Here is a 14,110-nt window from a genome sequence, read left to right as displayed (position 1 = left end):
CGGTCTTTGGATGATACCAGTGGCCAGCTCGGTACCGTTCAATCGTCGCTCGAACCTGGTGCAGTGCGGAACGCATTTTATCGACCTCGAACCTCGAGTCGCGTTTTTCGTGCGGAGATCCTTTGGTGTATCGCGCGCGCGCGCTTTTGTACTTATCTCTCGTGACACGTGATCGTGTTGTGTTTTTCGGTTATTGCTAGGCTTTTGTTAAGGCGACTACCACGCGACGGCCGAAGAGAGATCGATCGCGTTCAAGCTTTTTCTCCGTGCGTTTCGATTTGATTGAGTTGGAGTGTATGGTCTACGGCGAGGGAATGCATTTAATTGGCCGAATTTCGACAATTTGTGATTCTCATAAATGATTAATGGTGCTTAACAAGCCTCCGTCGACGACGTTGACGATTGCCGAACTGTGCGGGAGACAGTGCCAAAGTGTTTGTTGGGGGCTGTTTGAGTTGAACGATACGATTTTCCGATACGGTTAAAATTGATTTGTAAGATTGCCCACACGCAGTGAGAAATCGGACGGTCGACCGTCGAAAGTTAATTGATGCGCGGGCTCCGTAGTGACAGAAACAGTGATCTTTGAAAAGCAATTAAAACTGAAGAATTTGCGCAAAATTTGCGACCTAGGGGGTTGTGACATCTGACGTTCTCTTGTTTCGAGTGACACAGATCTTAGCGGGGGTGAATCCAACTTGAAGCGATAACTGCAACGCGACCCATGTGCAACACGCAGTGTGCATCCGATGCTCATTCTCCGCACGAGTCGGTTCAATGTGGCAAACAGTTAGTGATTTCTTTGTGTTCATAATCCACCAGCTATGCCTTTACGATAACAGTAGTGGCAGTCCCCGGACTGACAAATGCCCTAACACCAGTTTCACTAATAACTATAACAGCACCGGGGAGCATGTCTGTGTGACCCCGAACCCCAATGATCCCGTTATTAACAATCCGATAACCCGGCGTAACCTTGGTGATCCCTCTGTTCCTGGTCCCCATGATCCTGGTCCCGGTCCCGGTCCCGGCGCTGGCCGCAAATTCCGCAAGGGTCCGCAAGCTAACGACGATGTCTATTCCTATTCTAGATCGATCATCAGCCAACGGATCGATGATCGTAGCTCGTTGAACCTCGGAATAGGGCCCGGAGGTCGCCGCCGATCGTCGTCGATCCATGGCGCGGGATCGATCAGCGGCGTGAGCCGGATCGGCGGGGGCAGCAACATCATCAACGATCGGGACAATCTGGACATCAGCGGGGTGGCGAACAATCTGCGTGACTTGCGTGGGAGTACCGCTGCCGGTGGCGGTGGTAGTGGGGGTAGTGGCGGAAGCCATGTCAGCCGCCGAGGGAGTAGCAACTGCGTCCAGGCGCAGATCGAACGGATGTTCAACGATGTGGCCAAGGAGCATGGTGGAGCGGAGAAACCGGGCGGAGTAGCGGCTGAAGCTGCAGCTGCGGCACCGCCCGCCAATGGGCAAACGTTTTCGGTGCGATGTCTCGGCTCGCTGCCGCTGAAGGATAAGGTCACCAGCCTGGTGGGCCTGCAGGAGCCGCTGTGGCAGCTGTACCTGAGTGGTGCTGGACATGGGGTGAGTACTTTTTTATTGTATTGTATTGAAATCCACTGCATACACGAACTGTGTTTATCGATGACAACTTAGGGCAAACTTAAAAATTTAGGGTATATTATATTAAAATTTAAAAATTATGAAACAATGTGCAATAAGCCAACCCTATTCGAAGAAATTTAATTACTTACAGGGGATGGCCAAAATGTTTGAAATAGATAACTTTTTTTTCTCTTACAAAAATGTTCAACATGCTGTAACTTTTCATAAAGTGCATCAAAAACTCTCAAATTTTGACTGTTCACCTACTATATGTGCATGATTGGTACAAATTTGAGCTCGATTGGTTAATCTTTCGCGAAGTTAGAATCGTTTTGGTAAAACTCTATTTTTTAGACAACTATTTTTTGAACTGTCATATCTCGGAAACCAGTGAACCGAATTGAATGAAATTTTTATCGTTTATCAACAGTATATTGATACTTGATACGATGCTATAAAATGTAAAATTTTCTCACGATGAATAAAGTTATACCGGTTTGACATTAGGCAAGTAGGCCATGTATTGAACGAATACATCGAATGCGTGAAACTTCTGCCGTGCGACCTGTGCTTCTAAACAGATCGGCTTGGTTGGTAGTTCATACCACCTTACCAAGACTGGCAAAAGTTTCAGGCACCCGACTGCCTAATGTATTGTTCTGTTTCACCTTCTATAAAATTTTCACACTTGTTCGCTACCTAGCGAATTCTATCATTTCATTATCCACTTTGATCTCTACTCCCTTATACTATGAGTAGAAAGAGACCGATATAGCCACAAAATCATCAAGTTGTTAAATTATTTTTATTTTTATTCAATAAAAAAAAATATTTTCCGTTTTATTTTTGGGAAAATAATTTTAGACTGTGTAACTCCCCCAATACCTTTAACTGTGATAGAATGATTGAAGAAAAATGAATATTGGTTAATTCTTGCGATTCAATACAAAAGAATCAATGACATCTGATGGAGACCAAAACATTCATTTTTCAATGATTAAAAAAAATAGGGTCTTGCACTATCTGGGCAGGAGGACCTATTTTGGGCACTTGATGCTATAACTCAGCCAGTTTTGAACCGATTAAATTGATTTTTGATCACGATCAGTTACGCAGAGCATCTATCCATGTTCAAACATTCAGGCAAATCGGTTTGAATTTTTTTGAGTTATAGCAGCAAGTGCTCCCCCTGCCTAAATGGTCCCAAACCCTATGCCTCAAAAGATACCAAAAACCATTTTCAGATATAGTCAAAAAAATATTAAAGTTTTGATTGTGACTGTGATAATGACAAGAAAATAAGTGCGCCACACAAACTGGACATCAATTAAAACTTAAATGCATTTAATTATTCGGTGGAATTTGTCGCAAAAATGTTTTTTCAACATAGCTGAGTTTCAAAGACATAATGTAATTTTTCTGAAAATAAAATGACGAAAACGTGATGAATCGTTAAGTTTGATCTTAAGCTGTTCGTGAAATCATAAAATTGAGTAACGATTTTTCAGTATTTAATTTATTATCCCGGCTAGGCGACACATTTTTTCTGATAAAACTCTGTGTTCCTGATGATTCCTCCAATAGGGCTAACCCTCCTGAGGTGGTCATAACTGAGCTCATGATAGAACTAACGGTTTTATCACAGCATGTCTTGGTCTATGTTACGGCCACGAAATCTTTTGTGGGTTTTAAGCGTTGCCCTACAGTTTTGTATATTTGTTTGCAAAAAAATCTCTCCGACAACAACCACAAAAACAAGTTTTATTAAAATTGTATATAATAAGTGATAAAACCAATTCATGACTACTTGCAAGTCTGAAGATGTTTATAGCAGAACTTCCCAAGTAACATTTTTTAGTCAAATAGCCTAGAAGAGGTTTTAAAACCCATCAGAAAACAAAAATAAAAGACGCTAGGTTTTGTGACGGTTCTCAGAACCTCTGCAAAGTTAATTGGTCATCAAAATGTTACTTGGGTTATGTGATAGTTTTAATGATAGTTTTAAAGTAAAAAACTATCACACAAAACCAATATAAACCACTAGCTTTTTCACGTGCTCGTATAAAACCAGGATCCTTCTCTCTCTCCTCTTCTTGGCGTAACGTCCTCACTGGGACAAAGAGTGCTTCTCAGCTTTTTCAAAGAGCACTTCCACAGTTTTTAACTGAGAGCTTCCTCTGCCAATGACCATTTTGCATGCGTATAACGTGTGGCAGGCACGAAGATACTCTATGCCCAAGGAAGTCAAGGAAATTTCCTTTACGAAAAGATCCTGGACCGACCGGGAATCGAACCCGTCACCCTCAGCATGGCCATGCTGAATACCCGTGCGTTTACCGCCTCGGCTATATGGGCCCTTCCATAAAACCAGGATAAAACATGAATAAACCTTCAAGACATGCTGATTGTCACTTGTTTTTTCCGCTATCTGAAGAACACTAAACAACATACTAGTATGCAACGCCTAGTCTTACTGCTGAAAAATCTTCTTGACAGCTGCGGTAGGCATCGAGCCTGCGCGTTCCCTTGTACGACGCGATGAAATGCAGCTAGCTATATTTCGGTATCATGACAGATTACAGAAACTCTTCTAGTCTATTTGACTAAAAAATGTTACTGGGTTGGTCTAGGACCCTAACTTACGAGAAAATGCACAAGCAGGGCCTTCAAATGATTTGTTTGACGAATATGGTCTTCTACAAAGTTGTCCCTAATAATAAAACCCCCTTTCGAGTGTATATAAACATAAGTGTATCTATACTATCACAGAAATTGAAATCTAAACATTCTTCGGAAAAGTTGTAGATCTAACTAATGTGAGAAATTTTGCTCAAGTTAATTTATGTGGAGCTTCCACAGCATTGTTCTGAAAAATCAATAAGGTTAGAGTTATAAGGTAATTACACTATTTAGTTTAAAGAGTACTTTGTCTTACCACGAAATACAGCCAATTAAAATAAGTGCATAAAAAGTACATAGCTTGCACCCGTTTGTTTTGTTGCATTTTTCCATGCGGCTGTTTTATTATTAATGACTCAGCGGCATAGTTCTATGATTCAGCGTCATAATGTTGCAAAAAGGTGAACAAGAAAAGGTTAGTCGTAACTTATTTGCCAATGAAAATGTAAACAATATTTATTCGTCGTTTTCGTCATGATATTATGACTTGTAGTCATGATATCATAAAGTGGCATATTTGATAATTTTATGACTTTTTCGTCATGCTTTGAGAAACGGATTTTTTCCCGTGTGTCAAAGGATATGCATGACTGGGCGGAATTAATAGGTACAAAGTTGATAACATTCATTCGAGGAGGGTATTCTGCTAAGAAGGTTCAAAATAACCTAATCGCCTGAAAGTTTGCGTTTTTGAAAGCTTCAAAAGTGGTTCTTAGACACCATTGCTAAGAAATTTGAAATAAATATCTTTTCACCAAGTTGAGAGCATTTTTCCACAGTTTTCAAAGGGTGGCGTTTAATTAAGAATATTCACTTGGCAGAATTATATAATTTTTTTTCTTTGCGTTTGTCACTCGTGTGACAGGCTGAGGCCAGGGTTGGCCCATCTCTCCAATTATATATTTTGTCATGTGAACAAACTTTCAGAGCAATTGACTTAATGCAATAATCGCGTAGACGCGACCTTTTCCAATTAAAATTAAATTTTGATTATGAATGAGTTCTATCTGAAAGTGTTTCTCATAATATTTATTATGCAATATTCTTCGCCTAACTTTCAAAAAGAGCGCATGAAAAAAAAATTTTTCGTCTTAAAAAATGTTATAGCTCGAAAACGGTTTGTTGGATTGATGTGTTCGCAGATACTGAGGTTATATTCATCGCGGATCTATGGGTAGAAGTGATACAATTTCAATTTTCCAAAAACTTGACCCTTGAGTTTTTTTATAATTTTTCTGTAGGAAGCTGACTTCCAGTCTCAATATTTTCTCAACTATTTTTTTTCGAATTTTTATTTCTCATTGTTTTCTAAAACGAGAAAAAATATAACTTTTTGGATTTTGTATATCAAAAATACAGGGGATGGCCAAAATGTTTGGGATAGGCAACTTTTTTTCTCCCACAAAAAAATTCAACATGCTGTAACTTTTCATAGAATGCATCAAAAAATCTCAAATTTTGACTGTTTGTCAATCTATTATGTGTGCATCATTGGTAGAAATTTGGGAAAATTTCATTCAATTCGGTTTACTGGTTTCCGAGATATGACAGCTCAAAAATGCGTTGTCTAAAAAAAGGTGTTTTACCCGAACGGTTCTAACTTTGCGAAATATTAATCAATCAAGCCCAAATTTGTACCAATGATGCACATATAATAGGTTGACAAACAGTCAAAACTTGAGATTTTTTAATGCGCTCTATGAAAAGTTATAGCATGCTGAACTTTTTTGTGAGAGAAAAAAAAAGTTGCCTATCCCAAACATTTTGGCCATCCCCTGTACACTACGTACAAGTTCCAATGAAAAACTATGCATATTTGTTTTATACATTCAGCCATATATGAGTTATATTCAGAACCAATATTTTCATGTAATAATGAAGGTAACTATAACAATGGCGGCGCACAGTGGTCCAGGTTTTAAAATACCTGTCAAAATAGCCAAATCATAGTAGTCTGTTTATTATTGCCTAAATGAATGTATTGGAACATTATGCAGCTCTTTCAAATTTATAGCATTTTCATTATTTGACGATTTCTTCGAACAATATCCGAGCAAAATGGCTGTTTTTCTTACAATTTGGCAATTAATGTTTCTGCAAGTCTTGGCAGCTGCATCTTTCCTCAGTAAATTCCATATACTTGACGAGTATTTGAACGGAATACCTTCGCGTGGAGTAGCGGGGAGTGATTTGTAATTTGGGGGTTTTGAATAGTTCCAAAGGACCTCATGGGAGTTTACGGGGGTCTCAAGGGGTTTTATGGGAATCTATGGTCTCAGGTTTCAGAAAGTCCCTGGATTTCAGTGGTTTTCACAGGGGTTTTAGGGGCATTATTGTGAGGTCTCAGGGGGCTTCTAGAGGATACCTGAAGGTCAACTCGAGCAGAAGGGAATACCTTGGAAATACCATATAAAGAACAAGCTGTGCTCTAATACATACAACTGTTATTGTTACAGAATGTTATGAGAGCATCAAAATAAAGATCGGAACTATTTGAGCTGAGATTGGTATTGATATGGTATTTGCTGATTCATGGAGCAGTGAAAGTAACTGAAGAACAGGTTTTGCTACTACATCAAAGAACTATCGAAAAATATACAATTAATTTAGTAGAAGGAAATGTTATTACTTTGTTACCTTATGAATAACAAACAGAGCACTGGAAATTGTAGGTTTTTGACATAACAAGACTTGTTATTTTCTAGGTATTATTGATCCGAAATTATGGTATGCGTTTTTGTTATTTAGAGAGCATATCGAGGCATGATAGTTGATAGGATATTGTCGCTTGCGGAACTAAAACAGCTGATCGACAGCAGTTTTCATTTCACGCAGCTTCAATACTGTATTTTTATTTCTCATTATTGTTTGTTTATGTACATATGTAAATTGGCATCTTTGATTGCAGTATTCTCATTGGTTCCCATTTTTGAAAAGACAATTTTCCCAACCGCCTTTCTTAACTCACTCTTAACCACTGCGGAAGCTCTCCAAACCAATTTAATTCTCCGGTTATATCATACTTTTGATTCAGGGTTGCCAGTTCAACTAACGGCTAGCGTATTACAAACGTACGCAACAATAGTATTCAAGATCGATACCATGATATGTTATTCAGATATTATTCTTTTCCGCTTGGGATAAAGAGCAATTCAGAGGATTTTGGGGGGTACCAGCAGGTCATTTCAAGTGGTCTCAGAGGCTTTTAAAGCGGTCCCAGTGTGTCAAGGGAGTTCCAGAAGCATTTCAGGGGGAACCTTTTCAAAAATCTGTATCCCATACAAAATTTGAGTGTGTGGAGCGGACCTGGTGTGATAGTTAGAACACTTGACTATCACGCCGAGGACCTGGGATCGAATCCCACTCCCGACAAACTCACAAAATGTGAGTTCATCCTTCGGAAGGAAGTAAAACGTGGGTCCCGAGATGAACTAGTGTAGGGCTAACGATCTCGTTAATACAGATAAAAAAATGAGTGAAAAATCTTTATTGAGGTGGCCCATACACAAAAATTTTAAAAAATGCCAAGTCTTACCTCCTGAATCAGTTGTTTTGGACTCCCAGAAACTACGTTTGAAATTTGAGCAAAATCGGTTAATATTAAGACCAAGCCCACTCGTGGGCTTCATACTACACACGCAACAGCACGTCGTTAACGATTTTTAATTTCGTTATCCACCCATTTTCGCACCGGTCGTTCGTTTCCATGTGAGTAAAATAATGATCGGTCGCACCGGTGGCCTCTATTCTATCCGTACCATCGGTTTTTTGCACTTCTGTAAATCATAGCAATATTTTGTTTATTTCTATGGTGTTATAGCAAATCTTATTCAGTATAATAATCTGTGCTCATATTTTGAAAGAAGGGGTTTTGGATAAGACTGAAAACAGTTAGTAAAAATTGAACTCAAATAAATAATTCCCTTGGAGATTTGTACCAGTTTTGGTGCGTTTAAATATATAATTTTCTCAATAATGTATGATTGTATTAAATCCCTTTCAATTCAAGCAATCTTGTTTTAAATTATATGTTTGTTGCTTACTGTATGACTTGTAGGTTGAATTTTTATCTAAAATAATATCCATCTCTTCGATATCCATGTTGCCTTTCTCGCAAGAAATTTATCTGAATTTGAAATTTTGAGCATCTTTTTTAATAATTAGGTTTATTGAATAATAACATCCCTTGCATTTCCAACACATTTATAATGTAGTTGTCTCCTTTGCAACTTCGCGTAGGTCAAGATTTTTGAATCCTGGTCATAGTAGAAGCTGTCTTCTAACAGTCTGCGATAAGTTTGCGCAACCTTTTTCCATTAACGTGTATTTTAACATCAGCTAATTCTATACTCAGTCACAACCTTTTAGTTACAAAGCATCAATCATAAATCTTAATATATATTCCGATCCTTTGGATGCTGGTATACGAATATTTTGTTGGAAGCAGATTCTATGCGCTTGAAGTAGACTGCGTATTTGTCAAAGTACATAATGAGCCCACTCTCCTTTTTGGCACTTCATACAACAATTGTTGTATTTTAACAGCCAACACCTTGCTTTTTCTATAACGAGGAACCTACAATATGGCAGTCCTGCACACCGCCTATTTTAATTGATGAAACTTGGCAGCTCCACAACATTTTTTTTAGATTTTTATCGGTATGATTAAAGTTTGTTTTTACAAAAAAATAACTGTAGTGTTTCTATGATATCTGAATTGAGTTAGGTACAGTCAAAGCATCTTTGAAAAATCGTAACTACTCTACTACAATCGAAACTATTTTTAAGAAAAATTAATACATTTTGATGCATGATCCTAAAATTGGGGAAGATGGGAGAACTTTATTCATAACATATTAAACAAAGCTTATCAATTTAAACTTATTATTTTCTGCGTTTGTATTGTCACTCTATCACAATTGTATGTCAGACAATTTGTTGTGTTATTCTTGTAACGATCTATGATATTATTTGGTTGAAAATTTTAAAGCAAGTAAAAATAAAAATTTAAAATATTTGATGCAAACTAAAATAAATTCTTACCTATACAAAACAAGAAAATCATTCTCTAGAAACTATATACCTGGCAACAAAACCATACTCATGTTCTTTCGTCTCCTCTTTACGCTACCCAGAGAGCTAAACGCGAGAGAGCGCACGAGCCTACGGATAGAGACCGTACTTTGCGTGTCTCTATATTCTAAGCCCTGCTACGAACCGTACGTAAACTTTTCGCTTTCGAGCCCTACTTAGCAGCGACCGGTGCGGTTCGCTTCTTTGTTCGGGGCTCTTCTTAACGTTAAAACGCTTGATGGAGCCCATGAGTGGGCTTGGTCTAAGGAGGCGCTCAAAGTGCTTGAATTTTGTATGGGAAAACATGGTCAAATGTATGCAGAAATCTTAAGTTTTTCATTTTTTGCCGCTAGGTGGCGCTGTAAGCGTTCAATGATAAAACCATTTGGTATTATTGTAGGTGACTATATGCCAAACAACTTTGTCGAAGACCGCAATGTGATCCGACGTCTGTGAGAAAAGTTATACCCTAGGCAAAGTGAGGCGAAGTATTGAGTTTTCATTATTAATATTATTCCTTTACATGTACAACTGGAAAAACAACCATAATGTCTCGCCTCACTTTACCTAGGGTACAACTTTTTTAATATGCGTCGTATCACTTTGCGGTCTTCGACAAAGTTGTTTGGTATATAATCACCTACAATAATACCAAAGGGTTTTATCATTGAACGCTTACAGCGCCACCTAGCTGTAAAAATCGAAAACTTGAGATTTCTGCATACATTTGGCCACATTTTTCCATACAAACTTCAAGCACTTTGAGCGCTTGAACGCCCCCTTATTCTTAACCGATTTTGCTCAAATTTTGAACGTAGCTTCTGGGAGTCCAGAACAACCGATTCGGGAGGTAAGACTTGACATTTTTCAAAATTTTTGTTTTTCATATAAGTGTGGGCCACCTCAATCTCTATCCTATACAAAAATAAAAAATATCTCATCTAGCTCATAAATCTGTATTTCATATAAAACGAAAATTGTACAGATGCTCAAAAATCTGTATGACACAGATAAATCCGTATGTATCGCATGCCTGTTTAGAGAGCACTTCATGGGTCTCAGAGTCGTTTCAGAGGGGTTCAGGAGCTACTAGGATATCTCAGGAGCATTTCAGGGGGTCTCAGAAGCTTTAAAAGGGGGATTTCTGGGAGAGATCACGGAATATCCGGAAAGGTCAGGGAGTTTCATGGGGTATAAAGGAGTTCCAAATTGCTCCTTAAGCCCCGGGAGCTTAAGAGGGACTCAGGGGTGGTCTAGAGAGTATCTGGAGTGTTTCACGGGGTCTCAGAGGCATTGCAGGGAGTCCAAAGGAGATTCAGGGGGTACTTGAAGGTCTCAGGGGCGTTTCAGGGGGTCCCAGGGGCTTGATACGCCTCAATCCCATTGAAACGCCCTTGAAATCCTTTGAAGGCTTCCATGACTCCTCTAAATCGTCAATAAAACCCCTTGAAATGTCCCTTAAAGCCCCATAATCTCATTGAAATGTTTTTGTTTAAAATGTCAGCCATTTCCTTTGCCAGATTCTATAGCTACATCGCTGACAAGCTTAGTTAGGACAAAATTATTTTGCACACGTTCTACTGCATCATGGCAACAATAAAAAAGTACTTCATCGATTTACATAAAATTTTGCAAGTAGAATGAACCCATCTTAAGATATTTTCTGGCCAAATTTGATCAATTCTATTGTACCAGTTGTGGTAAGTACATTGAAATACGCCTTGCAAAGACAGAGAAAGCGGATGTTTCAGCCCTTTTTACATGAACACATAGAACTTTGCATCAGTATGGTGAGATCAAGGTTAGAAAAAAATCCCGTTTTTCTGGTTTTTAAGAAAACCTCCTAATTTTCAGATCATCACATTTAACGCTAATTTGGGCAAATTCTAGACCGCGGCTTAGGGAACGTTTACGAATAACATCGATCCAGAAATACCGAAAAACGATGGACGTATTAAATGAACCATCCCTTAGCTTGTTCTTTTCTCCCTGGGGCTCTGGCCAAAATCTACGCTTCAAACAAATTTCGATAATTTTGTTTGGACAAAAATTCACTGACTGGAGTAGGAATCAAACCCACACTTCGTGTTACTTACAATATGACTAAACGGTTGGCACCGCTAGCCGCACGGCCACAGCCCACCACTGTAGATGAATTGAGAGAAATGGATTCAAATACAGTGTTGGTTTTCTGGCCGTTTTTGCTGTTTTCATAGGCGCAAATGCGTCTAGGATTAACAAGAGAAGTTGAAACTTGTAATGACGGCTCCGCCATTTCTAAATGTTGCCCGAAGGACGCGTGATTCTAGAACACCTATGGCCATTTATTAACACACTTCTAAATTAAATGTTTCAAAACAAACTTGCTAGCGCCAACGTTCGGTTTATTGAACTTTACAGTAAATCCCTCAAAGAAACGCATCCACCACCATCAAGGTTGTGAAGCCAGCAATCAAAATTTTGTAAACCATGCAAAGTCCAGCCATTGCCCAAAACCATTACGAGACGCATCTCTGTAACAGTGCAGTAGGTAGTGGTCGCAACTCATCATCGTCTCTTGATGAGCAAAGCGCGATTCATTTGAACGATTACCGATTCGCGCCGCTCGTGAACTAACAGCAGCAGAAACCCCAATACCGTAGTGTGGTGTTTGGAGTATCCACAAAGCTGTATAAGGGCCCTCCTCATCAAAACCACCACCTGAGTTCGGTTTTTGTTTTTGTTTACCAAAAAATCCAATTTCCCTCAGCGTGAACAATTTGGCATATGGCGGCATCTTCCTTGGTTTAGCAAACTCATCGAAACCTTAGATAATCCTCGGTGTGATGATTCGCATTGTTGCGCGGACAACGCACGCGCTCACGCACACTTGGCGTCGTGCAAAAGAAAGTAAAGCCCACTGACTGAGCTTCTGAGCTTTCAACAACACCACATGGTGTCTTCTGGGCAGTGAAAGTGAATTATCCGACGCCCGATGGTCGTTTTCGCATGCTCAATAAAATATCATTTCCTAGGAACTATAGCAAACAACGGATGGAGGTGGTCGTGGTGGTGGTGGTTGCATCCGAGGGTAGTAGACTAAAAGGATTGGGCACTAGAGCGGTCCTAAACATTTATGGAAAAGTTGAAAAACCAAGTTGTTTCAAGCCCTTTAGATTCGTTAACACGTCTCTAACAGAAGCTTTTGCAAAAATTCAGTCTAGGAATAACACACATTTTGGGACACCCTTCCGTCGAGATTAAGCGATCGTTAAGTGGCGCACATCCTCCCGTGATCGCGATGTTTTGCTCTCGGTCTGCAACAATTAGTTCCACTCGGAGGAACCGGCGGCGGCCCCCATCTAGTTGGGCAGAGGACACAACAAATTGGCACTGCGCGTCAGGTGCGGATAGGTTGCGCGGGTGATCGTCGAGTTACAACATGATCTTCGCGCGGGCTTTCAGTCGTGATCGAGCAGTTGAAGGTAATTGTTTGTGGCGATGGTACGCTCGAAATCCGAGATACAGTGCGATTACGAATGAAGATTGACGTTTATCAACTGAAAAAATGTTAAAAGTTTAGGTAAACAAACGAAACATGCAATCATGTCGGCGATTGTAGATACGCTTGGCCAATGAGTTTGAAGGCAACAACACCGTCGAAACCATGCGTCATTAAGTTGGGGAAATTTTTGGCACGTTTAGTCATTTCTTATGAAGAGCCTTGCCAAAAATCACGAAATTAAAGTTGGCTTCCATTACTTGACGATGAAGGTGATTTCTTCAGTCATCAGGTGAATCGATTTTTTAGACTATTCTACAAGAACTGGCTAAGGATATGCATGAAACTATCAACTTTTTTGTCAGATGGAATTTCAAAATATACTTTATCGATTTTTTAAACGGAAAACTGTGAACTATTTTGGTATATCCCGTGTCCTTTGTATAGTGCACACAGTACGAACAAAATCTGTAAATTTATGACGAACTGAATGTAACAAATTGACCTCCACCGTGTTGGATAGAAATTTATGTGTGATCTTAAAATTACACTGCTGATTGCTGAGAGAAAAGTGTTAATTAAGCACTGACTTTTCAGAGAAACTTAAAAATATCTTTATACGAGAATCGAACTCAGATCTTCCGAGTGAGAGTTCACGCCTAACCCCTCTAGGCTGTCTCACCAAGCTGAAGAGAAGGCAGTCAAAGATAAACATGTTCCACCATAAAGGAACAAACTGTTGTACCGCTTCGGCCACAGAGAGCGTGAGAGCAGTCTCCGCAGCGAGGCAGACGACTGAGCATAGCTGTCCTCGTTTACGTTACTGCATGTAAATTTCAAGCGAATATGTCTCAAAAAATGTAAACAGTACGCATGATTGGCTGATTACTGAGCGGACAGTGTCATCTCTCGGTAAATGGCTGTAATTTTGTAGCATCTACTATAATTTTCAGTCGATGCTTAACTTACGTGCTGTTTAATTTTCATGATTTCTTTCTGTGCATGTCGTGTTACTTTATCGCCATCATTGAGAAGTTATAAAATATTCGATTGTGTCACAGTAGTCATCATCAACATAAACGCAAGGAAATCTTCTTCTTCTTCTTCTTTATTATGGCTCGACGTCCCCACTGGGACTTGGCCTGCCTCGCTTCAACTTAGTGTTCTTTTGAGCACTTCCACAGTTATTAATTGAAGGGCTTTCTTTGCCTGTCATTGCATGAATTTGTATATTGTGAGGCAAGGACAATGATACACTAT

General features: G+C 39.4%; 1 protein-coding gene across 3 annotated transcripts in view; it reads left to right on the top strand.

Annotated features, from left to right (window-relative positions):
- The window catches only part of LOC109405762 (uncharacterized), a 188,739-nt gene that overhangs the window by 54,119 nt on the left and 120,510 nt on the right, over window positions 1-14,110 (top strand). For 2 of the 3 annotated variants that reach the window (XM_062859531.1, XM_062859530.1), the window contains exon 2: window positions 1,092-1,596. In XM_062859531.1, coding sequence (XP_062715515.1) covers window positions 1,092-1,596 — 505 coding nt within the window. Of the gene's footprint in view, window positions 1-29; window positions 790-1,091; window positions 1,597-14,110 lie in introns of those variants that run through there. The other variant, XM_062859532.1, reaches the window with a different exon arrangement.

Source organism: Aedes albopictus, chromosome 3 (assembly GCF_035046485.1).
Source record: "Aedes albopictus strain Foshan chromosome 3, AalbF5, whole genome shotgun sequence".
Lineage (NCBI taxonomy): Eukaryota > Metazoa > Arthropoda > Insecta > Diptera > Culicidae > Aedes > Aedes albopictus.
Note: the sequence above shows the minus strand (reverse complement) of the source record. Positions and strands in the feature narration are given on the sequence as shown.